The following is a 27,930-nucleotide window of genomic DNA, read 5'->3' as shown; positions in this document are numbered from 1 at the left end:
TATAGACTTCTTCCTGCTCAACGGTCTTCATGGATCGTCAAGGTACATGATAGATAGGTTCCTAGGTAGCGTGAGATGCTTCCCTTCTGATACAAGCATTCAACCATCTTGGCCCCTTCGCCGATATGTAGGATTGGTGCCACTGACTTTGTAGGGCACTTGTTGCGATAGTCGTGGCCACTCTATTACATTCCTTTCGTACTAGGAAATGGCGACACTTGATATGATCCAATGCTTTCCGAAGCCTCTTCCATAAGATATGTAAAGTCCGAGGTACCGCGTGTAAGGCCAGAAACTGTGGAAGTTGAGAGGAAGATGTCTCCAGAATCACTCTATTTAACTTCAAGTCACTAAGTGCCTCTGAAGTCCATACATGAGCGATCAGGTCTGCTTCCAGTTGGGAACGAACACCCACAAAGGAACGTCTACTATGTAAAATCGCTTCCCCTTCTGAATTCCTTAATATCCATGCTGCCCCACTTGTGCTGTTACTTGCTGACCAAGCAGAACCCACATTGCATTTGACAGTGGTGGACGGTGGTTTTTTCCATGAATTTGAGTCTTCTACCTCAAGCTCCATTGCAGGAGGGTCCGCCGGAACATATGCATTAAGCTGGAGCCAGACCGAGGCCTCCTCCAAAGCCCTGCTAAGAATAATTTCTGCACTATTGCTCCGCTGCTCGAAACAGAACAGGTTGCGGTTCTTCCAGATATGCCAAAGGATCCAAGGAAAGGCAAGACGCAGCTTTGGATCTACTGAGCTTTTTTTACTACAAGCGAGAAGATAGTGAAGGTTTAGGAACACTGAGGTGGGGGAGAAACCAGCTGGGGGTAATGGAATCGACGATCGTTCCCATACTTCTTTCGCTGAGGGGCAGTGGAAGAGCATATGACAAATCGATTCAGGGCCCTGTCGGCATAAAGGACAGCAAGGATTTACTGGAATACCTCGTGCGCTTAATTGTTGTTTTACTGCCAGAGCTCCTGACATGACACGCCAGAGAAAATGTCTTAGCTTAGGGGATGTTTTTGATTTCCACAAGTCTCGCCAAAGTTGTTTCTCCAGAGGAGGCAAAGGCCTCGGTTGTGCAGACTCAAGTTCAGTAATGCTCTCTAGTAGCTTATAGCCACTCTTGGAATCATATACACCATTTCTTGAGAAACCCGACCTCAGCATGTCATTCTTTCCTCTTTGCGTTTTGATTTGCAGAATGAGTGGGATGTCCTCATCATCGATCACCTCTCGGAGTTTCCTTATGTCCCACACATTGGAATCATCCGACAATAAGTCACCAACTCGAAGCGTCAAGTCTACCACTGCATCTTGGCGATAACGTGGAGATCTTGGGAGAGGAGCGATCAGCCAGTTATCTGTCCACACCATGGTGTCATTACCGTCACCCACTACCCGGACTAGACCCCTTTTTAGAAGGTCCCTACCGTGCAATATGCTTCTCCAGGCGTACGACGGCCGTGAACCCAACCCACTATCGAGGAAATCAGAATTACGGAAATAACGGTGTCTGAGAATACGAGCAACCAGAGATTCCGGCTTGTCCCATATTCTCCACGCTTGCTTGGCCAACAAGGATTGATTAAATTTTTCCAGCTCTTTAAATCCCAAACCTCCCGCTTCTTTATCTTTACATAGTTTTTGCCACGCCACCCATGAGATTTTCTTCCGGTTATTTCCACTGCTCCACCAGAACTCTATCATCGCACTTGTAAGCTTTGCACATACATCTTTGGGGAGTTTAAAACAAGACATTGCAAAGATGGGTAAGGCGAGCCCCACTGACTTAAGGAGAATCTCCTTACCACCTTGGGAAAGCGCTTTAGAGAACCAACCTTTAAGTCGTCCTTGAAGCTTTTCTTTGATGAAGCTCAATAGCTTCTTTTTGGAACCACTAAAGCACTCTGGAAGCCCGAGATAAGACCCTTCACCCCCTTCCGAAAGAATGCCTGTGATCTCGCGAACCCTCAACTTTGCTTCCTCTGTAACCTTCGCACCAAAAATGATCGAAGATTTTTGAAAATTCACCAATTGTCTCGATGCTTCACCATACGCCTGAATGCACTGCATGATCTCCTTAGCTTCTGTTTCTGAAGCCTTACATAACAGTAAACTGTCATCGGCAAATAACAAGTGATGCACTGATGGACATGAAGTAGCCAATTTGATTCCATGTAAAAAGCCAGCCGCTTCCGATTGATTGAGTTTGCTCACTAGTGCTTCCGCACATAGTATAAATAGGAATGGAGACAATGGATCCCCTTGCCTAATACCTCGCTCAGGTCTGATGAAGCCATGAGAATTGCCATTTAGAAGAACCGAGAATGTTACTGAGTTGACACACGCCATGATCCATCTGATCCAGCTTCGATCGAAACCCATCTTTTCCATCAACACCTCTAGAAAGTTCCATTCCACTCTGTCATATGCCTTTGACATGTCTGTTTTAATCGCCATCCAATCAGAAGCGATTGCTTCGTTAGTACGTAGGCCATGAATCATCTCATGGGCGATGATGATGTTATCGGAGATGAGCCTGCCAGAAACAAACGCCCCTTGAGTCTCCGAGATGATCTCAGGAAGAATGAGTTTGAGTCTGTTGCATAGGATTTTGGAGATGATCTTGTACTGTACTTAGCAAAGACTTATAGGCCTCATATCTTTCATTCTCTCCGGCTTGGATACCTTGGGAAGTAAGCTGAGTTGAGTATGATTCCAACCTTCCGGTATAATAGCAGTCTGGAAAAAGTTCCTGATGTCCTCCGAGATACTAGGGCCAATAATATGCCAGAATTTTTGGTAAAATATCCCAGTCAAGCCATCCTCACCAGGAGCACTGCTACCTTTTACGCAGAAAGCCGCATCCCTGATTTCTCCGTCCAAAATTGGAGCTGTGAGTCGAGAGTTCATAGCAGTCGTTACTCTTCTCTCAAACCCTTGAAACAGAGTTTCTAGATCAAAGGGATTAGAACTAGAGAACAAATCTCTGAAGTATTCCACGGCTAAGTGTCCCTTGGCGCCTTCAGAGAAGTGCTCTTGATCTGTATCGTCCAGCAACATCAAAACTCGGTTCTGAATACGACGTCCTTTCACACAATTATGAAAATATCTCGTGTTCTTGTCCCCACCTTTCAACCATTCCTCACGGCATTTTTGCCTCCAAAATAATTCTTCCTCCCTAAGAGCAGCAGCCAGTTCCTGCTTCAGTCTTTGCATCAACCGGTAAGAAGGATAGACCTTGACAACCTCCTTCTCTAGAGAGGCTCTTAGTTGCACGATCTTCTCTTTTGAGTTTAGATTAGCTCTTTTTCTCCACTCCATGATCTTTCGACGGCAACGACCAATGCGGTCCATAGTATTACTCTGATTGTCTCCATCACCCTCCCAACTTCGTCGGACTAGATCCTCAAAACCTTCTCTTGATAGCATTCTCTTGTCAAAGAAGAATCTACCTTTACTAGGCTCATCTTTTTCCAAAGCAAAACAGATGCGTATTGGCCTATGATCCGACGCCCACAGCTCAAGATATTCCATGTTCGAACGTGGAAATAATGAGAACCATTCACTGTTCCCAAAGCTTCTGTCAAGGCGACATTGGACCCATACCTTCTCTCTCCAACCTCCCCAGGAAAGACTGATTCCAGTGTAGCTCACATCTTTGAGTTTACAGTTTTGTATCATGTTTTTAAAATCCCAGAAACTGGACTCTTCCCTAACCGCACCTCCACTCTTCTCGTCGTTAGAGACTAGTTCATTGAAATCCCCGGCTAGTAGCCATGCTTCATCGCGTCTCAACCCCAGAGTCGAGAGACGATCCCACACCTCCCTTCTTCTTGCTCTAACAGGATCACCATATACACAACTAAGGAAGAAGAACGTGGACCCTATCGAGACTTTTAGGTCAATGATCCTTTTATCCTTAGAAATTACGTCAACTTGGTAGCTATCCTTCCACATCACTGCCAAACCACCGCTCAAACCCTCTGGTTCCACCGTAACTAGGTCGTAGCCCAAACTTTTCTTCAAACCATTCACATATTCAAAACGTTGCTTAGTTTCCATCAGAAAAAGAAAATCCGGAAAGTACTTTCGACGGTATTCTCGAATTTGTTGAACTGTCTCGGTGCTTCCTGCTCCTTGACAGTTCCAGCTCAATATGCTCATTGGGGAAGCAGCGGCTTCAATACGGAAGCCACCGTAGGTTCTGAGGTTTTTGGGGTTTTGTTTTCGGACGATAGTAGAGGACAAACCGATTTCCTCTTCATCACTTGTGAATACACTGCTGTTGGGTTTGCTGAGAGAGCAGATGCTCCTTTGTCTTGTTTGGCCTGAGTCTTTCTCTTCCATGAGGGTGGGCGTCTCCTCTGAGATTTTACCGTACTCTGGTTTCCGTGGACTCGCCCCTCCGAGGAGGGGCCTAAGTGAAAACCCGTTGTAACCAGAGCTGGCGCAGAGAAAGTGTGAATGGGGGCAGAGGAGGAAGCAGACTCTGTTTCGTTGTCTAACCTCTCCATGTTCAGCGGCAGTTCCACATGGTCTCTACCAGATAACTGGAGACGTTTTCCAGACGGTTCCGAGAAGTCGAAGACATGGCCTTTCCCTTTATCCAAATTCTGAGTAATTTTTGGGAGCCTAACTGAGGGATTCTCCAGTGTTTCAGCTATTCCTTGCTTAACTCTTTCAATTCTCGCGAGCCTTTCCGTGTCATCTGAATGCGAGATATACAGCATAGCCATTTTCCGGTCCTGATTTGACAACTCCAGAAACAACAGAGGAAAACCTGGGGGACTTTCCAAAGGTTCAGCTCTCATGTTTGGTGGTTTAGATGCTTGATGGTTCCGAGTAGATTCAGCCACAAGAGCTGAGCCTCTTGAGTTTGTTTCCAATACACGAGCCAGACTATGTGAACTATCTCTGTTACTCCCACGTCTAAGCAGAGGGCATCTGATCTTCTCATGGGTCATACGAAGACAGTGGAAACACCTCTTATGAATTTTCTCATATTCAAACTCAATGGTGATCACTTCTCCCGGAATAGTTAACTTCCTTGAGGCTTTCAAAGGGTTATCTGTTTTGAATGTTATCAGAGCCCTGATGTATTCCTTTGTATGAGAAACTTTCGGATCATACGCTAGCTCTTCAACCTCTCCTATTTCCGAAGCTAACTTCAGCATTGTTTTTGTTGTGAAAAATTCCGCCGGAATGTTCCGCATACGGATCCAAAGCATCATATAATGCAGAAAATCTTCGGGAGGAGAAGCAGTCCACCGCTCCAGCGCCATGGCCCAATGGTTGTAAGACCACGGTCTGTCGTTTAGCACCGTAAGTAGATCCTCTTCCCTCTGAAATATAAACTGAAACCGATCTCTTGATAACGCAATACCTCTAACTCTACCAGTCACCCTCCATGCTGTGGGCATGTAATCAATCATACGTGACATTGATTGACACTCAGGATTCAACAGTCGCCCCATCAGACTTGTTGCGTTTTCATCCAAGACTCTGTAGCTAGGGTCATTGCCAAGGTCCAAGGGTTCCTCTTCTTCAAGAGACATCGCGCCGATTGCTTTGTGTAGTAGATCAGCCATGAAAATCCAAATCTCACCGGAAGCAGAGAAAGTAGTGCACCGGAGGAGAATATTTTCTGGAAGAAGATCAAGCGTAATTGACGAGAATTTCCTATTGATAGAGCAAAATTCGGAGACAATTTTTAGGGAAATCATGGGAAAAAGGAAACTCTTGGTAGACAAGAAACACTTTAGGAAAGAGTTGTCTTACAAGGCTTTTATGATACCAGAGGAAAAGGAAATAATTTTGGTAAAAAAGGGAGTATGCGATTACTTTCCTTAGAAGAGATACCGTAGCCAAGGGCCGGTAATTGAAAGCCACTCACGACGAGGGAAATAAAAGGAAAGTTATTGCGAAAAGGAGATATCGGAATCGCCTTAAGCTAGAGAGCTCTGCATTGGAGGTCTGTTGATCATGTTAATACATACATTTCTTCTAATTTTCATATGATAATTGTTTTGACTCCTTCACAACCTTCAGTCACATTAACAGAGAAATTTATGAACGAAAATAATGCCATATATATATGTTCTCTCGAATTTTTTTTTTATATTTGACATCTCCATATGTATAAGATTAAGCATGCATGTTAACCATATACAATTCATATATAAACACGAACATGAACATGGTGGAATATATTATGGTTTTACTTTATAGTTAATATCATATAACTTTACAAAGTAAAAAAACCCTATGTTAAATAGTTTATCCAATTATCAGTGTATCAAAGAGAGAAACTATATGAAACACTGTTACTATTAACCAAAAATTATGAATCTTTGATTTACTATATAACAAAATCATTAAAAATATATTTGTTTCAAACATCAAATAAGACAATGTTCACATACAATAATAGACTGGTGACAATGTTCATAATCAAGAGAATAAAATATGTGACAATGTACACATACTATAATATATACTATCTGATAATATATATTTTATTATGTTTTTCTTAAAAAAATCTTGGTTATCTCGTAAGTAATCTATAACTGTTAGTATAAATAAAACTCATGTTTTTGTCAAGCACCGCAATAATATAATGCGAGCACTTTTTTTTCACCACAAGATATGTGCATAAAATAAAACATATACTATTATCACTTTCTAATATTATTTGATAATGACGTTACATGTAATTGGTCTATACAAGAAAAAACTATATAATAAAAAATGTAATGTGGATTTTCGTGATAATACCTAAGCAATGACAAATTAATTAATTACACATGAGAACGAGATTTACTGTTAATAATGCTTCTTATATAATAAGAAGGGGATATGTCTCCTTCGTTACGCATAACCAAAATATTAGTCAAAATAAATATAGTAGGTACTATCATTACAGGTCACCAAAATATTAGCTACACCGAGTCGTTGATTTCTATCAAAATACAAAGATGATACTTTAGTTATGAAAACCCAGCAGTTTACGTTTTGGATGTGTGATCTTTGACAAAGTGAACACTATAACGTCAGAAAATAGACATGGTTTATTCAGTTATTGAATATTATTTAACATGATTAAGTGAAATGAATGAAAATACTATGTTCTAAGTTGTACAATATTTTAGCTTAAACACAAATATTAAGAAAGTTATTTTTACTTCTTCTTTTTTAAATATCATCAAAATCAATACCATTAAAAGATGATCATTCACTTAATGAAAATTACAGTTTCTCAAAAATACCCTTATTTTTACAAAGAATGAATAAAATTCATTAATGGCATTTAAGTCTTTTGGTTTTGGGCCTACATGTACATCTAAATAGATCTGTAAATAATGGGCCTATGTATATTTAAAAGATATACTAACTTTAAATATAATATATGTATAAATATATTAGGAACTATAAATAAATTAGCAAACATGAAAATATCATTTTCTTAAATATACATATCAATATTCAAAACAGATCATTTGAATATTATACATTTTTTCAATACAAACCAAAATCATATATCCTACACCATATATCATATACATATTTGAATATCATTTTTCCATTTATAATGTCATTTTATACATAATATTGATATGGTAATTACGAGTGTTCAAGAAAATTTTAAAAACTATATTAAAATTAATTTTTAAATCTAAAATAAAAACATCAACTTATAATAGGTTATTAAAGACGAAATAAACTAATATTGTCATATCAATAAGTTTTTTGTATTATCATTTTTTATTTGGATAACATAACAAAATTTTATCAAATTCTAAGGAATCACTAATTTATGTAATATTAATAAATATATGAGTAATTTAATCAATTTTAAAAAAAAAATTACTATTAAATATTTTGTAATCAGATCAATGGTATCAGATTGCAGGTTAATAGTGAGTTTTTGGATTTTTACCTGGTTATATCAGATTTTTAATTAACGAATTTTTCATTAAATCCGAACCGGATTATATACAATGTATCGGGTCTATAGGTCCAACCATGAATCTAGGTCAGATATGAAAACAAATCTTAAAACTCAAATATTATCATAGAACAACTACCATATTTCAAAAAAATACCATATTTTGAAGAGAAAAAAAATGATAAAACCCTAAAAACTCAATTGTTATGGTTCGAAACAAAAATAATGGTAATTTGCAAATCAGTTTTCGATTAATAAATGAAAAACAAACAAACCCGCGTTTTCTAAGCGCGGGTCAAAATCTAGTTATAAATTAAAATAACCACCTAATTATAAAATATACTACAAATATAATTAGTTATACAGTTTTTAATAAAATTAAAAATTACAAAGAAATTTAAATTATCTTATATTTTAAAACATCAAAAACTCTCGATTAAACACCTTACATTTTGAAACAAAAGAAGTAGTAATAAATTTGCTATACGTATTCGGTTGGCAAAATGTAAGGGATTGTACCCTAGATAGCCATTAATCACCACCTTCAAAATTGTAGATTTGGTGTGTGAGAGATATATGTAAATAAATTTTTAATTATTGAAATGCGAGAGAGAGAGGCAATGACGTCAGAGGGGAAATCCAAACCCATAAAACATGGGGGAACGATTCACTTCAATTTCGTCAGAAGTAAGTGACAGTGAACTGCAGAATCCTCCACCGTTTCTTCTTTTTATTTTTATTAAAAAAGTGATATCTTTTAGTACACATATCTCTATTTCTGCATATAATGAAGATCTATCCGTCCAAAGATTCGATGCTCATGCTTTAAAACGTGTGACAATGATTGAATGACCCAAATATGATTTTCTCTAACTGAGTTTTATTAATCTAACTTGACCTAATAAGAATTTGCACAGGTTCCTTTTCAACCGCAGATGAAGATAGTTTTGTACTTTACTTTAAACATGATAACATGTTTTCAAAGTAAGATAAATAAAAAAATAGGTCAAACTCGCACTTTTTCAACAATGGTCGATATATGTGGATATTTCCCATCTTGACTAATGGAAATTGTGGGAGGAAAATTTCTAACGAATGACTTCTTACATCACATAGAGTATTGCATGCATCACATTGAATACTGGCTACGAATTTATCAATGCTAAAAAATACATAGATCATGTAATGGTTTGTTTTAGTTTTGTTACTAATGGGCAAAGAGGAAAACAATAAAATTATTAAAAGCATTGCATTGGAACTCTTCAAGCCACAAAGTTTCTGTCTCGCTATCTATGGACTATAGTGGTGAATTTGTTCTATTAGCTCCGAGGGTAAGAAAAAAGAAGAGGGAAAGAAACTCGCGAGGAACACGCAACCCATTCCTCTCTGTGTTACTGTCTCCATCACCACACCATCATCTCTCACTTCTCTTCACCATCCTTTTTCTTCTTTTTTTATAAACTTTTCTTTCGTTTCTTTCCAATTTCAAATCAAATTCGAAAAAATTAATTATGCTATTTTAGAGAAAGTCAGCCACACGTAAATTTTGACTAAGTATCCCTACTAGTTATTACGTTATTGGAGAAACTTATAGTATTGTTGTTTTGATTTTAATCGAATGTTTTATTAGTAATGGGATTACATGCACTACTTTGTCAATTCCCGAGATTAGTAGGACACTTCGCTCTTAAGAGGTTGATTACAAGGCTCGTTATTATTAAATAGTACTCCTTTTCCCTCGGTTCTCGAAAATAAAATTTTCTAAAATATTCACGTTTACTAAGAATTTAATAGATGTTTACAATTTTCTATTTGTAATAAAAACAAATAGTATTATTTAATAATAATGAGCCTTGTATTTTTCTAGTATTGTTACCATCATTTATTATGACAGTGTCTACTATTCCCAAAATGTCTTGATAAAATAGATTTGAAATTTGGTTAATTTAAAATAAATAAATATATGTAAGCATCAATGTCATATTAATGCTAATCCAAAACTAAAATTAAATTTACTAAAGCTAGTACAATATGCAAATGATAATTTTACCTAATAATAAATTGATCTTTATAATTTTTGTTTTTGTTTTACTATAGTGAACTACAAAATAACTCATAAAGATTTAAGTTTTCGATAAATCAATTTTCTTAATTAAAAGTAAAATATTAAAATAATATGTATATATTGATGTTGATAAATTTTGGTATTAGTTAGGAGAATTAGTTTTCATCATTTTACTCCTTCATGCCTATAACAATAAGACCGAAGCAATACAAAACTTTTTTACTATTTTCATAATAATAATTTCATTATTAATATTTTTATTAGTTAAGAACTAAGATTTAAGGTAACCATCCAATCAAACCTTTTAAGAATGAATTCTGTAAAATATAGACAATCATGTTAAGTAAAAATAATTTGTTTAACATATATAATATGAAAATATATATATATATTTTTTTATGAATGTAAAATTTATTCAAGCAAAAAAACTTTTTAAAATATTATATAAAAACATTTTTAAATTTTTTTTATTAAAATAAAATTATTTATTTAAAATTAATTTATGTACATTTTACATAATTGTTAAGAGTTATATTGGTATTATTTATTGTAAATGATATTTATTTTGGTGATTTAAGTTTGTTTAAAAAGAAATTGACTTATAAGTGAAGTTCTTAAAAATAATAATAACTTTAAAATTAAATAAATTACTAATCAAAATTTAGATTCCATAATATACAAAAAAAAAAAAACCAAAACCAGAATCTAGAATGACCATTCAAGTTTTGAAAAAAAAAAACTAAAATCTACAGCAAAATCAAAAATAAAAATCCAAAAACCAAAAAATAAAATCTAAAAATCTAAATCTAAAAACCAAAAAATAAAATCCAAAAACCATGCAAACAATTATCATCTAAATTCTTAGATTCGGTGCAAATCTACTAAACATGTGTACAACTTTTAGTTAGCTGGGCGTAGACTTGTACTATTCATTAGCTCATAGTCATTAGTAAATGTAACTTACACATTAGTGAAGATAAGTTACACTTAATCGGGGCAGAGGCGAAATCAGAACTATTTTGGAATGGGTGCACATATATATAATAGTCAGTGTAAAGTTGCAAATTATAATGATGCATATGAAAAATTGGTTAAGGAATATTTTATTTGGTTAGGAAAAAATTGTTAAGGCTAATATAAATCATAACAATTTTTACTGGCTTCCCCCTAGCCGTACTCTATTTTTTTTAGACCATCTTCAATGAAACACCAAAACTCCAAATTTGGTGTAATATGAATAATATTACACCAAATATTCATCACACCAAAACTAATATAATATATTTAATTATTTTATTTAATTATAGATAGTTAGTTTTATTAAATTGTTTTAACTCATAATTAACCTAAATATATCATTCTATTTCACATTACTAAAACAATAAAATATTATTTTTATATTTTAATTAATAATATAATTAAATAAATATCATCAATTACATTAAATCGTAACAAAATAAAAATCTTTTCATTTTTAATATTATTTTTTAATATTGACTAATATTTTAAATAAATAAATAATTAAGTACTAAAAGAAAAATAGCATATACAAATAAACAGAAAATAAAATATCAAATTTTAATTTATATATATAAACTAAATGTGATAAATATAATTAGTCAATTACAAAAAATTAATGTATTAAAATAGCAAAAATAAAAGTTATAAAAAATAAATATACTTATTGTTTTGGTGTGTTGGTTGGAGATGAAAAATATAATTTAACTCCTGACCATCAAATTTTTGTGTTATGTTGGAGATGCCTTTATGGATGCGTTTTCGGAAAAGAGTTTGATTGAACCATATTGTGTTGATATAAAGTATAAACCATCACTTAACTTAGGACATCTCTAGGTCCACTATATTTTACATTCTAAAATAGAGTTAAGGGTAAAAATGCTTTATCGATACCGATACTCTAATTTTCACTATATAGTAGAGTAAAAAATTGGTTTACTGTATATATAGATTAAGTTGTTTTTTTATTCATCACTCTATATTCTACTCTAAAATAGAGTATCATTGAAATATATCACGATTCTATTATAGATTTACTTTATTTTAAAGTGAAAAATAAAATGAACCATTGGAAATAATCTTAATTGGCATTTTGTGATAATTACAGCATAACCTCTTTAAATTAACACTCTATAAATTAATATACGCTAAAAATCTTTATAAAATAATATAATTTTATAGTCCTAAATTGAGTTTTTGGTTCAATTAGTATATCGATAAATTAATATCTCTATAAATTAATAAAAAAAATTATAGTTTTGATGTACTCCCAACATTATTAATTTATATTATTAATTTATAGAGGTTTGACCGTATAATTTATATCAAAACTGAGTTAATGCTGGTAGGTATGCACCGAAAGTTCAAACATGTAAAATTTTGAGCTCCTAGTCCTAGTTTAGTACTATATCAATAATAATTTGGTTGATAACTATATCTTTGATGACGTCAGGGTGAAATAAAAACTGGGATAAAATAGTGAGACTTGAACTTGGATTCGGCGGCAGGAAGTAGACATAAACTGACCCAAACTTGCCACCTATCTTTACTGTGTGTCTCTGTTACATGCGTTGCTTAATAAACTATACATGCATTGCGTAATAAACTATTTCATAATCTATAAATTATGCTTAGCCAATGTTGTCCAATTGTAAATCGATTTATCTGATATCATCCTATCTTGGTCAAAGATCATTCTGTTATGCCCAACAATTTGTATTTAGTTGGTCTCTTTCACTATGCTAATCAGTTTTGTATTCATTTCTATTTCATCATCCAATGCTGACCAAATGTTGGAAATAAATATACTATATAGTTATTAGCTGCGAGTCTCGTTTTACGAATCTACGCAGACATGCGTGTTGTATATACAACTCTCTGAAATAAATTTGAGAAAGCAAAGAATCATTTAAAGTAATGAAAGACTTGGTGACATGATTGCCATTTTACTTCTTATCCACATCTATACTATACTAAAAGGGAGATATAAGCCATGGAGAGGGTGTCCACATAGGATAGAAAAATCAACCAATCAGAGAACCCGAAATTGCCATGTCATCTCATTTATTTTTCGTAAAAAATAAAAAAACAATGCGAAGGTGAGAATCGAACCCGGGTTAGTATGTATATATATAGGACAGTTACCACTAAGTCATTGAAACTTTCTTGGACACATATACAAAAATCACTAAGTATATAATCACAAACTCTTATGTACATTTACAATAATATAAATTCAACTTTCAAGACTCCGATACTTTGTTTTGTAAAAAAAAAATAAGTAAGTGACTAAGCTAATATATTCTTAGAAAGTGTGAGAACGTTGACAAATATGAAAAATCATAGATTTTTGTTTTCGTGACAAAGTTAAGATTTTGTAAAAGTAAGTTTAACATATTAATTTTCGTGACAAATATGAAAAAGCATAGATTTTTGTAAAATTTTGACAAAACAACTCATAACATACTTCTCTAATGTCTTAATAAAATATTATTTAAGGGTGCAATAATTAAATATATTAATTCAATAAATTTTGTAATTTATAGACAAAACAATAACACAACAAATTTTGAAATATTTGTTTAACCTATCGATTTTTTTTCATGAGAATCCAACTAAACAAGATAATAATAATAATTAGATTTACAAATATTTAATTACCATTTTATTCAATTTTGATTAATTTCAAATTGTCATAATGTATCTTTTTGAAGTTACAAATATGAAAAAGCATAGATTTTTGTACAATTTGACAAAACAACTCAAAACATATTTTTCTAATGTCTTAATAAAATATTATTTAAGGATGCAATAATTAAATATATTAATTCAATAAATTTTATAATTTATAGACAAAACAATACCACAACAAATTTTGAAACATTTGTTTAACCAATCGATTTTTTTTTTCATGAGAATCCAACTAAACAATTAGATTTACAAATATTTAATTACCATTTTATTCAATTTTGATTCATTTTAAATTGTTATAATGTATCTTTTTGAAGTTACAAAAAAATAATGTTCTTTCTTTATTACACTAGCATTATATATAGATTCTATATACACAAAATAAATATAATATAACAACATAAGCTTGCTTTCCCTGATTCATATGAAAACTTTTTAAGTTATCCACCAAAGCAAATTAATTAAATCAATGAAATTGTTAAAATACAGCAAATTAATATATAATTTTATTTTAAATTAAATTATTTAAAAAGTGTATTTTCGTTAAAACAAAATAATAAATAAGTAAAACTGATTTGATGGTAATTTTTATGATATATATATATATATATATATATATCAATTCCGTGAAAGAAATAGAAGCTTAATATGGAACCTCTAAAAATTAACAAAAAAACTAATAAATTAAACTATGATATCACTTAAAAGCTTCTTAGACCATATTAATAAAATATTTAAGCGATAATTAGACAAATTTGATTTTTTTTCAGCAAAAAGTTTATTATTAATTAGCATCAGTTATTTCAAGATGTTTAAGAAATGGTGGACAAAAAGTAGAATGGACATTAATGATATATGAACTATGAATAGTACTTTGTGAAGCAGACTTAGATAACATATCTGCACATCCATTTTCAGTCCTTTTTGATGCCTAAATTCAATTTCTTCAGAGTAGTTATTCCACAAATAAATCGTATGAGATATTGTTTTGATATGTAGATTTGTTTTTTCAATGTTAAGAACATTGATAACTGTAAAAATGTCTCCTTCGTATATGATATGTCTATAACCGAGTCTCCAACATGAGACAAGTTTGTTTAAAAAGTAAATAATTTTATTTTTCTTATATTATATAATCAATATATATTATTTACTGATAATAAAAATATAGTTATTCATCGATCACAAATATCTATGCAAATATGTGAATCAAGTACAACAATCAAACAACATAATGATTTCCACAAAGAAAATTTAAAAAATATATTTATGTTTTTTTTTGTCATCATATATTTATGTTATGTAGTCATATTTTATATTTTTTAAATAATGTAATACAATATTATACATTATTTTTTTAGAATTGAGAAATACATATATCAGTTAGACAAATTAAGCGATAATTAGACAAATTTGATTTTTATTTTGTGAGCAAAAAGTTTATTATTAATTAGCATTACTTATTTCAAGATGTTTAAGAAATGATGGAAAAAAAAATAGGATGGACATAAATGATATATGAACTATAAATAGTTTTTTGTAAAGCTGACTTAGATAACACATATGCACATCCATTTCCAATCCTTTTTTATGCATAAATTCAATTTTTTCAGAGCAGTTATTCCACAAAGAGATCGTATGAGATATTGTTTTGATATTCAGATTTGTTTCTTGATTGTTAAGAAGATTGATAAGTGTAAAAATGTTTCATTCGAATATGATATGTCTATAACCGAGTCCCCAACATGAGACAAGTTTGTTAAAAAGTAAATAATTCTATTTTTCTTATATTATATAATAAATATATATTATTTACTGATAATAAAAATATAGTTATTCATCTATCACAAATATCTATGCAAATATGTGAATTAAGTACAACAATCAAACAACATAATGATTTCCACAAAGAAAATATAAAAAATATATTTATGTTATGTAGTCTTATTTTCTATTTTTTAAATAATATAATACAATATTATACATTATTTTTTAGAATTGGTAAATACATATAATATCTTATCCGCGCGTAGCGCGGTTAAAAAATCTAGTTTAAAGTAATCCCACTTCAAGACTCAATCACTTTAATTCCGCTCCCATTTTTTTTAGTTTAATACTTTTTGAATTTTCGGATTTATCTTATTTTTAGACTTGCCTCGTTTTATCAAACACTTGAAAGTTGAAACCCACTATATATGCACGTAAACGAGCAAGCAGAAGTTCCTGCCTCCTCATTCTTTACTCTCTTCTTCTGTACAAACAAAACTCTCTCTCTCTCTCTCTCTCTCTCTCTCTCTCTTCAACTATTGTAAGTAGTTATATGTACGGCCATGGAAGGAGTTTGTGAGAGAAATGTAATGGGTGAGTATCACTTGCTGGAGAAGCAGGGCACGTGCGAACAAATGAGTTTGAGCAGTACATTTTGATCAAATATTCGCACGTGTTCTACTACTCCAACACGTGTATCTCCCCTTCCGACTATGCAATCGTCCCCGGTGAGAAGATAATTTACGTAAGCGATCTGAGTTCATACTTATTGGACTGCGTCACACATTCATTTACTATATATTAAATCTATATATATGTATATTCAAGAACGAGTCTAAGCAAAAATCCATTGATAGTTACTCCAATTTTGTCACTTTTGTTGCCAATGACATATTGACATGGACACATGCAAAGTTGCAGCGCATCTAGATTTCTTATACACATTACATATGTCTATAGCAATTCCCTGATACAGATTCTTCTTATAGTTACTCCCCTAGGACCCCTACAAGATCAGGCATGGTAAAAGTTGAAGTTAAATTGTTGGACTACAAGATGTTACGTGATAAATAAAGATATTTTTTTCTAATCATACTCCCAAACCACAGATAATGTTATAAGCTTTATAATACAACTATTCTACTCTATAAAATGGATATCGGAATATTCAAGTTTCAAGACTGCAGTTAACTCTGACAGACAAAGTCTGATTTGTACTATTATAGGGATTCAGTAACCCTGTTTTATCATTTGGAAAAGAGTTAACGGAAGAGTCTTGTAACTATAGTTAAAGAAAAAGAGAATGATTTGCTTACAGTCATCCCTTATATATTAATTGAGGAACATTTGAAAAGATTTGAAAAGATGTAACCTCAATTTTGTATTAATTAAAAGAGGTCCCAATGCATAGGTGGCACTCAATTAGGTGGTCAATTACATTCAATTGAAAAATAAGTAGGTCCACATTCGATTTTTATATGTTGTTAGATACATAAGTTGGTCAAACTATATGATATAATGATATGATATGATATTTTCTTTCCTTAAAGAAAACCTACGGAATTACCATAAATGACTAATATATATATGACAATTAATGAGTTTAATAATAAAGATTTGATAACAATGTATATCTCCTCTATCATTTTTTGTTTAATTTTATATTATTAAAATAAATTAAACAATCAAATTAGCTATAAAAATAAAATTTAGATTTTTTCGTATATGTTATATTTTGAATTTTTAAAAACGACAATAAATGACTAAAACTATTAAAATTATTATGTTAAAAATTAATGATCAATGGTTTAACATTTTTATTATAAGAAGATACACATGATTTTAAAACCATATGAGTAAAAAATATCATTTAATAATAAAATAAATAAATAAATATATATATATATATATATATATATATATATATATATATTAAACACTATATACCATAAGATTACATAAATATTTTAATATTAAAACTTTCAATGAATTTTCAAGAACATTTATAAATTATAAACTTATGAAAAATTTCAGATTGAAAATTTTGTTATCGATGATTTAAATATTTTGTTATAAAACGATATGAACGATCATAGAACCGTATGATTATAAATTCTTATTTAATAAATAATTATATAAAATATACTATTCCTAGAAAAATAGGTTGGTCCATCTTAACTTATATTACACTTTTATTAAACTAACTATCGAATTGATAAATAACGTACCAAAAAATGTTTTGCACTTTCCTTAAATAAAAGCTACGAAATTACCTAATATGATTAACGTATATGTGAAAATTAATTATAATGAATAATAAATATTTGATAACAATTTTTGTATCTTAGTTCTTTTTTTAATTTTATATTATTAAAATATATTTAAAAATCACATTAAATATATAATAAAAACATTTATAATTTTTTTTATATGTTATATTTTGAATTTTTCAAAACGTCTATAAATTATTAGAAATTTGAAGATCCCCACTCTGAAAATTTTGTGATCAATAGATTATTTTTTTGTCATAATAAGTTACAAATGATCATAAAATTGTATTAAGATGAATTTTTATTTAATATTATAAGAAGATACACATTATTTTAAAACCATATGAGTAAAAAATATCATTTAATAATAAAACATATATATTTATATATATATAGATTATAATATATACCATAAGATTACATAAATATTTTAATATTAAAACTTTCAATGAATTTTCAAAAACATTTATAAATTATAAACTTATTAAAGATTTCACATTGAAAATTTTGTTATCGATGATTTAAATATTCAGTTATAAAATGATATGAATGATCATAGAACTGTATGATTATAAATTCTCATTTAATAAATGACTATATAAAATATACTATTCTTAGAAAAATAGGTTGGTCCATCTTGACTTACATTATATTTTTTATTAAACTAACTATCGAATTGATAAATAATCTACCAAAATTTTTTTTGCACTTTCCTTAATTAGAAGCTACGAAATTACCTAATATGATTAACGTATATATGAAAATTAATTATTATGAATAATAAATATTTGATAACAATTTTGGTATCTTAGTTCTTTTTTTTTAATTTTATATTATTGAAAGATATTAAAAAATCACATTAAATATATAATAAAAACTTTTATATTTTTTCTTATATGTTATATTTGAATTTTTCAAAACGTCTATATATTATTAGAAATTTGAATATTCCCACTCTGAAAATTTTGTGATCAATAGATTATTTTTTTGTTATAATAAGTTACAAATGATCATAAAATATAACGCATATGAATTTTTATTTAATGAATATTCAAACTAAATAATATATATATATATATAAACACTAATGATTTAAAGCAACAAGATTGGCTGATCAATTTAGTCGTCCAGTTGAAATCTTTCAAAAGTATGTGAAAAACTAAAGTCAAAGTAAATATGGATTTAGAATAGTAGTTATATTTTACTAACCAAATACCGAAAAAAACCGAACCGAACCGAAACCAATCCGATATCCGGATTAATCCAAATGAAGCCAAACTATTGTTTCATTTTCCAAAATATAATAAAAATAATAACTTAATCTCGCGCAAGGCGCGGATCTTATCCTAGTGGTTATTAAAATGTATGAAAGCGTGTAAAAGTGTGCAGGGTAAAAAGAAGAAAAAGGTTGATGCTGAGGCAAATCTCCCTTATAAAGCGGGGGACTTTCTCTATTTCACTCTCACTTCTGTCTCTTTCCTCAGTAACAGTTTAATAAATGAGAAAATCAGATAAAGTCAGCCACAGTTAAATTACGCAAGTAATATTATTGTCATGTACTTGTGGCGACAGAAAAAAGCACACTGGAGTGTAGGGTACAATTTTATAACGAAATATTTGTAAGAAAAAATCAGACAAGTGAAAAGTAAAAAAAAAAAAGAAAAACAACAATGAGGCAGCTTAACAAATTTGATTCTGCGACTAACAATCAGACAAATGAACCACGATGAAGCCTGGTTTGTTTGGTATGTTGTTGGTTTAGCTTAGTAGAGAATAGAGACATGTCATCGGCATAAGACATCATATTCGAATTATTAATTGGAAGATTAAATTTGAAATTTAGCAAAAAAAAAAAGATTAAATTTGAAATGTATTATATTTATGACAAGAGTTTATTGGAAAATAGTAAAAAAAAAAAAGAAAATTTGAGATCAATGGAATAGATGAGCTCAACTCAAATTAAAGAGAAACGATGGGCTAGCTACCCGAATTCATCTAAATGGGCCGATACTGGGCTCACTATTTTTCATTTGGTTAAAACCCAATTATCTTTTCGCCCGAAGGTTTTTGCATTTGTCATCCTCGTCGGCATCATTTCTCAACTCTCCTTCGCCGGACTCCGTCGCTTTCTATTTTCCAGGTACGCGAAATCTACGTTGATTTTCTAGAACGTTGGAAGCCTTCTTAGCGGTTCTTACGGTAGATTGACTAGGCTATCGAGCTTCAACCTTGAGAATCTGAAACACATTTCTTACTAGATTTTAGTTTCGTTGTTTTTTTTTTAGTTTAGCTGGGAGATCTATTTGATTAGAAGGAATATATGAACGTTTAAAGTTTGATTAATACCGTCAGCATGAGTGTTTGGATTGGTGTTAATGATCATGGTTTGACTCAAAAAATTATAACCCACCAACTGTTCGATTAAATGTCTGAAAGGAAGTCAAATGCTGGTTGTTTTGTTTATCGATTGAGAACAAAAACGTAGGATCTTGATTCTTTTATGTTTGGTTTTGGTTCAACAAGCAGTCTAATTATTTAAACACAAGAGGGTCACAACACACATAGTCTTTGTCTGATCTGAGCTATACGTGGAGATTGTATAAGTACTTGCATCATCTACGTGTTACAGTTGTGTATCTTGATCATAGGCTGTGTTGATCATTAGTGAAAGCTATAGTTTTTTTTCCTGCTTTTTACTTAATCTCTCTAAATGTGTTATTAGATTCTCTCTCTTGTAAATGTTAACACTTTGTTTCTCCTTGCAGAACTTTTATAGAGTGAGAGAGAAAGATGGTGATTCCACCGGCAGTTAGACCACCACGCCTCTTCGACTACCTCAAACCTTACGTCCTGAAGATGCACTTCACGAACAAGTTCGTTCACGCCCAAGTCATCCACTCACCGACAGCCACAGTGGCTTGCGCAGCTAGCTCACAGGAGAAAGCACTGAGGGAAACGATGGGTGTCACGCGCGACGTGGCTGCTGCTTCAATGATTGGTAAGATCCTCGGGGAAAGGCTCCTGATGAAAGATATCCCAGCTGTTGCTATCCACATGAAGAAAGAGCAGAGGTATCATGGTAAAGTCAAGGCTGTGATCGATTCCGTCAGGGAAGCTGGCGTTAAGTTACTTTGAGTATTATTTCAACAAACAATCCATGAAACCAAAATCAATCTCGTGTTATTCGTTTCGAACATTGTTGTTTTTTTTTTGTAGCTTATCAGACAGATTGAGATCAGATTGGTGGTTTTGTGCTTATGTTCATGTTTGTTCTTCAGCTTCAGGGTTATGAAGAAACTTGTTCTAAAGAGAACTAATGTTATAAGCTTTGACTATTGAAATAGTCCTAGTAAGACTATGGCTCGAATGTTACGAACCGCTCTGTACCGCAGTTAACAGTAACAAAAATTTCTATATATACCATATATCTATACGTTTTTATAACTGTTAAAACCGCACCGCAGTTAAACCATTTGTTCCGCACCGCTCAAACCGCGGTATATATCAATTTCATTTCTGAAAATTTTGACATATATTGTCAGAGAGAGAGGCTGAATCAATAAAGTTGAAAATTCGTTTATTCTAAAACCAAATTAGACGGTGTCTTTACAATCGGGTATTCGGGTCCACCCGTAATTGTCATCACTTGTTGAACTTTAGTCACGAGTAACTCTTGTCTTCGGTCGTGTTTTACCATTTCCTACGAGCTTTTAGATCAATTGAGAAAGATGGGAAGATGTTTAACGAAGAAGGTGTTTCTGATTCGGAACCCGATCCTGTTTCTTCATCTATTGATCTCCTTCTCATCAGGTTAGTACCAGAAGCTTAGGGTTCTTCTTCTTCTTCACATTCCCATTTGATCTGTTTGTTAGATTTCAGAAAATGGGTATCGTAGATTTCAGATTCTATCACCCAAAGTCTCAACCTTTTTCGTTTTTTGTCGTTTGGATCATCTTGACTCGTTTGACGCAAACCAAACTGATTAGGAACCGAGTTCTGTGTTTTGTCATGTGTGTTCTGTGTTTTGCTAGCTTCATTTATTCATGAAAAGAAATTAAACTCTTTGCAATAAAGAAAACTTATCAAAGTTGTTCAATTTTTTTAGTGTAACGCTCTGTTTTTTCAGGTGCAATGAAACAGGATTCGAAAGGGGTATGCGTTTCTAAAGGAGGGAGGTTTCCCCCCTATGAATCTGAAGGAAAGCCTCCTAAACCTGTTGGTAAAGGATCAAAGGATCTAACTCTATGCCAGGTGTTCCGTAAAAGAACCTGTTGCTCTCCTGCTCAGACAAACCCAGCTTTCGTAGCTGTCAGAAACTTGGCTACTTTTGGAGAAGCTAGTCAAGAGTGCCAGCATCTGTTCGAGTTATTGGAGTGTTCAATCTGTAACCCCAACGTTGGAGTTCAACCAGGCCCTCCTCGCATTTGCGCTTCGTTCTGTAACAAAGTCTTTGAAGCTTGTAAAGACGCATACTTCGCCAGTAATGCACTTACACAGGTAAGAACGTCCTAGGAAAGTGATCAAATGGTATTGTGGGATCTTATTGGTTTTGTATGTGATTAGATGATTGGTCCATGTGGAGTAAACGACATCATCTGCGTTAAAACCTCAAGTTGGGAGTCTAACGGCACATCGTTCTGCGAAGCTGCTGGTTTCTCTGTTCAAAGAAATGATGATTCTAGAAAAGAACCGTGTTATGGAAGCAAAGCAAGTCTAGAACCGGTGGTGGAGTCATCATGGCGGAGAAAGCCGAAAAAGAAGAAGACACCTTTGAAGACTGAGACTTTATCATGTTTTAAAGATCTTTTGCAATGGGTTCGCGTAATGACAACGATTCAGAAGGTTTCTTTGGGAGTGTCGTTTCTTGTAGCAGGAATGTTCTTGATCAGGTTTCTCTCCCTTCTCGCTCTAAAGTAAGCCTCTGAGTAACACCCTCATTGTACTAACGCTTGCTTTTAGGGGTTACAGGCAATGGAATAACCGTAATCGGAAGCAGAGGCTAGTTGCAATCCAGAGAGCTGCAAGACGGTTGGGAGGGAAGACGAAGGGGAATTCATACAGTGCAGCTATAGATAGAAGAGCAGTTCAAAGTTGATTTCTTTTCACCATTAAACAACGCTGAGTAAAGCCATGAATTAACTGTTATCGAACCTTCTTGTCTCAAGTAAAGTGTTGCCAAATGCGAGAAAGTACTATGTTTTACTGTTACTATATTGTTATTCTGGTAAGAACACTAGAGAGCTTGAAACGGAAGAAAACGTTGTACATTGATGATATGCAAAAGGGTTTGTAGAACAAGAAAAAGTAACAAGCAAGAACTAAAAATCTACGAGATACACTCTAACTTAAAACTAAAAGACAAATCTCCAGAGGCAGAAGACAGAAAACGAAGTGTGTTTTTTGCTTTCACTCTTTTTTTTTATACAGAAGTTGTTTGGTGATGATTTAAGGACCCTTTGGGGTTCTTCACTGCATTCAAACCATAGTGGAAGTCCGTATCTGGAGCCTTGCTTGAGCTATGGAATCGTTATCTTGAGAGAGAAGATCTAAGACTTCCCCATTTTCGGCACCTGATAAAGACAAAATATATTAGTTGTAATCTAGTGACAAAAAAACAAAACTTTTCATGTCCTAACAAAATCACAATGATTCTCCTACTGCTTATTATGATTGTGGACATGAAGTTCATGCTAAGATCTCACACTGAAACCTATTTTTTCCGCAAATTTCAAAATCTCAGCTGAAGAAACAAACCTTCTTGAGAGGATGTCCGCTGCTAGAAGCTGTGGCTGGTTTCATAATCTCGAAAGAGCAAACAAGAGACTCGTCCACACTCAGTAATGCACCAGCGTTGTCAAACTCTCCACCATAGTTCGGAGCTGAGAATATCGTCACTAATCTCCTTTTTGCGAAGAACTCGTAACCATCTTCCACTACCTGCAACACAAAAACCATCACACACGTGTCAATATGGTAAACCAAAAGCTAATATCAGATCAGTTTACTGAGGTTATTGTTCTGTTCTGTTTTACCTGATGGCCACGGCAAATGAGGTCAAGATCATTCTTATCCAAGAACTCAGCGACTTTATCAGCTCCAAAAGTGCAAGAAATGCCTCGATCACTATCAGCCCACCCTTCAATCTTCTGATCAGGATCAGACCAAAGCAAATCACAAAGAAGACCACTGTCTGGAATCTCCGTAGGCCTCTGAATCTCTCGAATCTGATTCAAATTGTCCAGCTCCGGTGACAAGCCACCATGCATACACAAGATCTTGTCGTCGATGAGTGCAGCTACGGGCAAACAGTTGAAACAATCAGTAAATATCTTCCAGAGGCGCACGTTGAATCTCCGTTTGCACTCGTCGTAGAATCCGTATATCCTGTTGATCTTAGCGTCCTCGTGGTTGCCTCTCAAGAGATAAATCTTTGATGGGTAACGAATCTTGTAAGCAAGGAGAAGACAAATGGTCTCGAGACTTTGCTTGCCTCTGTCAACGTAGTCGCCGAGGAAGAGAAAGTTGGCTGAAGGAGGGTAGCCTCCGTATTCGAATAGCCTCAGAAGATCTTGATACTGGCCATGGATATCACCTGAGCTCCCCCAAAAAACCAAAGAAAACGTTACTCAGATGCTCAAATTCAAGGAGACACCTTAAAGTTTGGCACTTTCACCCACAAACTATGCAAATTTCATCATGAATCGATGATCAGAGAGAGAGGGATTACAATACCCAGATGCTCAAATACACAGAGAAACCCTAAAGTTTGGTACTTTCACCCACAAACTATGCAATTTCATCATGAATCGATGATTAGAGAGAGAGGGATTACAATACCCAGTTGCTCAAATTCACAGAAACACCTTAAAGTTTGGTACTTTTATATCCTAACTATGCAAATTTCATCATTAATGAATGATTAGAGATATAGATTACAATACCCAGATGCTCAAATTCACATAGAAACCCCAAAGTTTGCTACTTTCAGCCCCCAACTATGCAATTTCATCATGAATATGTGATAACAGATAGAGATTACAATACCCAGATGCTCAAGTTCAAGGAGAAACCCTAAAGTTTGCTACTTTCACCCCCTAACTACGCAATTTCATCATGAATCGATGATGGGAGAGAGAGAATTACAATACCCAGATGCTCAATTTCACAAAGAAACCCCTAAAGTTTACTAATTTGGATGATGAGATTACCGCAGATGCGAATAGGGGCATGGAGCTCGAGGAGATTGGGTTGAGAGAGGAAGATTTGACGTGCGTTGAAGCAGAGTTGACGAATCTCGCTCTCCGATAGCTGAACCTGTTTGCCTCCTCTACCTTCCAACAATCTCCTGATGATATCATCCAACACCCCTTTCTCCACCATCCCTTCCATGCTCGTCATCATCCTCTTAATCCAAAATTGATAATCAAATCGGAGAAATCAAAGGGGTTTTCTCCTTTGAGTTTTCCCGGAAAAGAATGTGGGAAACATGCAATGGAGGGGCTTTAAGGTCAAACGATGAGAGCTCAGAATAAATCTATTTTCTGTCTTTTAAATATTCAGAGGAGGAAAGTGGTAGAGAGAAGATAAGAACAGAACCATCCCAAAGAATCTTGATATTATAATACCTGAATATTGTAAACAAGTCCAAAACTTTCAAAGCTTTTCAATAATAGAAAGTTATTATAAACCCCCAAACTTCTGCATATTGATTGAGGGCGGCTAGAAATATGAAGATTGGACATTCTGTACACTGTTCTGTTATGGAAATAAAATGTAATGTGATTTGGATATTACGATCTTATAATGAGATTCAACTTCTGATGGGATGAATAAACTATTATCTGGAAAGATTATGCTAGGAATCCTACGTATAAAGTATGATAAGACGTAGTGTGTGACATATAAAGAGCATTAGCGATCAAGCAATTGAGAAAGTTTTACTAACCCACCACCACTAGGGCTACCATTCATATTCTATATATGTTTAGAAATTCTTTATCTACTAATGATTACATTGATGTTAAATGGATTCTGAATGATTCAGATAACTCAAATGAACTTTTAGGACAAAAAGTTTCCTGAAACTATCTAAGGCAAAGCTGTGTGCTGGACTGTGGTGTGACTGATAACAAATAGCACGTGGATCAACCTAATTTTCCAATCTCAGTGAGTAATATAAGTTCATAGCGTAAAGCACACTCACAGACTCCTTATCATTCCAAGGAACTTTTGTCTCGATAACTTTTTTTGGTTTTCTTGATCTACATCCATACCTAATCATAACCCTTATTTTACTCTACTCACGTCACGATTGGTTGTACACAACAAACTCTACTCCAGACAAAACTTAATAGTAAAAAAGTAGTATGTATTAGTTGTTGCATACTTGCATTCATAAAATCTCCCACTAGATCGTTGAATGGACTGGCTTACCACACTAAGTGCATAAAACAATGGCATGACGTGTATGAGATAATTATGAAAATAAAAGTTCCACTAGCTGTTGGTAACTCTATTTGTTGGCATCTGGTTTGGTCTTAGATAATCCGAAAGCTTCCGTTGGGTGTTCAAAAATAAAATAAAAAATCATATTCATTTGTTGGCATCTGGTTTGGGCTACAAATTGCAATCCAAATTCATATTCATGTTTCTGTAAGCAAGTCCAACAGACACACATATATATACTCCTTTGAGAAATGAAACTATTTTTTGTTTCCTTTGTCAAGCTAGGAAAAAATCATACCAAAAGAAATTTGGGAAAATTGTTTTTTTAGAGCAAAAAAATAGTAACTATATCTCTTTATACTAATCTATACTACTTTATGTCCCATTAGACTAATTTTTTTCAAAATGGCAGTAATACCCTTAAAATTGTAATTTTTTATTCATTTTTCGTTTTTTTTTTTATTTTTTTGTTCCTTTTTCGTTTTTTTATTTAAAAAAAAAAAACGATTTTTTTTTTCAAAATATAAAAGTGAATATTCCCAAATATTTTGTTTCCATATTTTTATAAACTGATTTCTTATCCGTAGAATACAACTAATATGTAGAAATCGGTTTCTACAGTTTTTTAGAATGATAGTAATGTTTAGATTTTGATTTCTACATGTTTTAGATTTATAGTAAATCTGTAGAAGTCGGTTTCTACGTGTTTTAAATTTATATTAATGTGTAGATTTTGATTTCTAAAGATTTTAGAACGATAGGTTAAGCGCGGAATGTGTATTCTAAATATTTTTAGAATACTCCTATTTACGTAGATCACGTATTCTAAACATTGTAGATTCAATGAAAAAGTGGATTTCATTTTCTACTTCGTAGAATGTCATTTCTACTTTATTTAGAACATAATATGAAATTTATAATTTTAACTTTTTTATAACTAGAAAAAATATCACTAAGTTCATATAGGTATTTTATCAAAAGTTACTATTTTTCCAAATTTTTTTTGTTTGTAAAACTATTTATTAAATTTATTTTTAAAAATATTAAAGGGTGTTATAGGAAAATATGACACAAAATATAGATTAGTCTAAAGGGACATAGTTACCATTTTTTTGCTCTAAAAAAACAGTTTTCCCAAGAAATTTTTTGGCTAATAATACATCTAGCATTTAAAAGAAAAATAATTATATTGACAAATATTTGTGGGCAATTCTTATAAATAGACAATTTTCAAGTTTTGATCACAAAAATAGACCACAAGGAGAAAAATTACCAAAATGTTTCATTTAATAGGTAAAAAGACACTAATACCCTAGATATATATATAAAAAAATAATAATGTTTTATAGTTTTAGAGTATATGTTTTTAAATTCGAACTTTTTTATAAATTTATTTTTGATTTTTTTTTAAATTTTCTTTTTGTAATTCGAAAATACTTTTTAACACTATTTTTAAAATGTTTATTTTTAAATTTTTAATATTTATTTTTTATTTTATAAAATTTTAGACTTCAAATCCAAATATACACCCTTTAACTCTAAACTTTAAGGTTTTGATTAGTTAACCCTGAAAATATAAATGTATATTTACGCTTTTTAATGAAACATTTTGATCATTTTGAATAGAAATTTTTTTAGTGTTATTCCAAAGGTATTTCTCAATATTTATCCGCAAATATAAACGAAGCGGAAGAATGTTTAAAGTAATGGGCTTATG

The 27,930-nt window shown here is 32.4% G+C and overlaps 4 protein-coding genes across 5 annotated transcripts; 2 read left to right on the top strand and 2 right to left on the bottom strand.

Annotated features, from left to right (window-relative positions):
• Window positions 1-61: 61 nt before the first annotated feature.
• Window positions 62-5,568, bottom strand: LOC125610019. The gene is made up of 3 exons (XM_048781666.1): window positions 4,520-5,568; window positions 2,699-4,430; window positions 62-2,641 (listed from the first exon to the last, which is right to left on the bottom strand). The coding sequence occupies exons 1-3, from the start codon at window positions 5,566-5,568 to the stop codon at window positions 62-64; spliced, it is 5,361 nt and encodes a 1,786-aa protein (XP_048637623.1).
• A 14,223-nt stretch (window positions 5,569-19,791) lies between these two features.
• LOC106410542 (50S ribosomal protein L18-like) lies at window positions 19,792-21,103 on the top strand. The gene is made up of 2 exons (XM_022687703.2): window positions 19,792-19,908; window positions 20,534-21,103. Exon 2 carries the CDS (start codon window positions 20,559-20,561, stop codon window positions 20,901-20,903), a length of 345 nt encoding a protein of 114 aa, XP_022543424.1. The 5' UTR covers window positions 19,792-19,908; window positions 20,534-20,558; the 3' UTR covers window positions 20,904-21,103.
• Window positions 21,104-21,338: 235 nt separating this feature from the next.
• Window positions 21,339-23,035, top strand: LOC106410541. 2 transcript variants are annotated; one of them, XM_048735183.1, is made up of 4 exons: window positions 21,339-21,578; window positions 21,895-22,265; window positions 22,332-22,657; window positions 22,737-23,035. In XM_048735183.1, the coding sequence occupies exons 1-4, from the start codon at window positions 21,497-21,499 to the stop codon at window positions 22,861-22,863; spliced, it is 906 nt and encodes a 301-aa protein (XP_048591140.1). In that variant the 5' UTR covers window positions 21,339-21,496; the 3' UTR covers window positions 22,864-23,035. The 2 variants fall into 2 exon arrangements, with proteins under 2 accessions (XP_048591140.1, XP_048591139.1); XM_048735182.1 differs by having other exon boundaries at window positions 22,728-23,035.
• Window positions 23,018-25,365, bottom strand: LOC106410540 (serine/threonine-protein phosphatase PP1-like). The gene is made up of 4 exons (XM_013851057.3): window positions 24,977-25,365; window positions 23,801-24,360; window positions 23,523-23,705; window positions 23,018-23,338 (listed from the first exon to the last, which is right to left on the bottom strand). The coding sequence occupies exons 1-4, from the start codon at window positions 25,167-25,169 to the stop codon at window positions 23,315-23,317; spliced, it is 960 nt and encodes a 319-aa protein (XP_013706511.2). The 5' UTR covers window positions 25,170-25,365; the 3' UTR covers window positions 23,018-23,314.
• Between the last annotated feature and the right edge of the window lie 2,565 nt (window positions 25,366-27,930).

Source organism: Brassica napus, chromosome A6 (assembly GCF_020379485.1).
Source record: "Brassica napus cultivar Da-Ae chromosome A6, Da-Ae, whole genome shotgun sequence".
Lineage (NCBI taxonomy): Eukaryota > Viridiplantae > Streptophyta > Magnoliopsida > Brassicales > Brassicaceae > Brassica > Brassica napus.
Note: the sequence above shows the minus strand (reverse complement) of the source record. Positions and strands in the feature narration are given on the sequence as shown.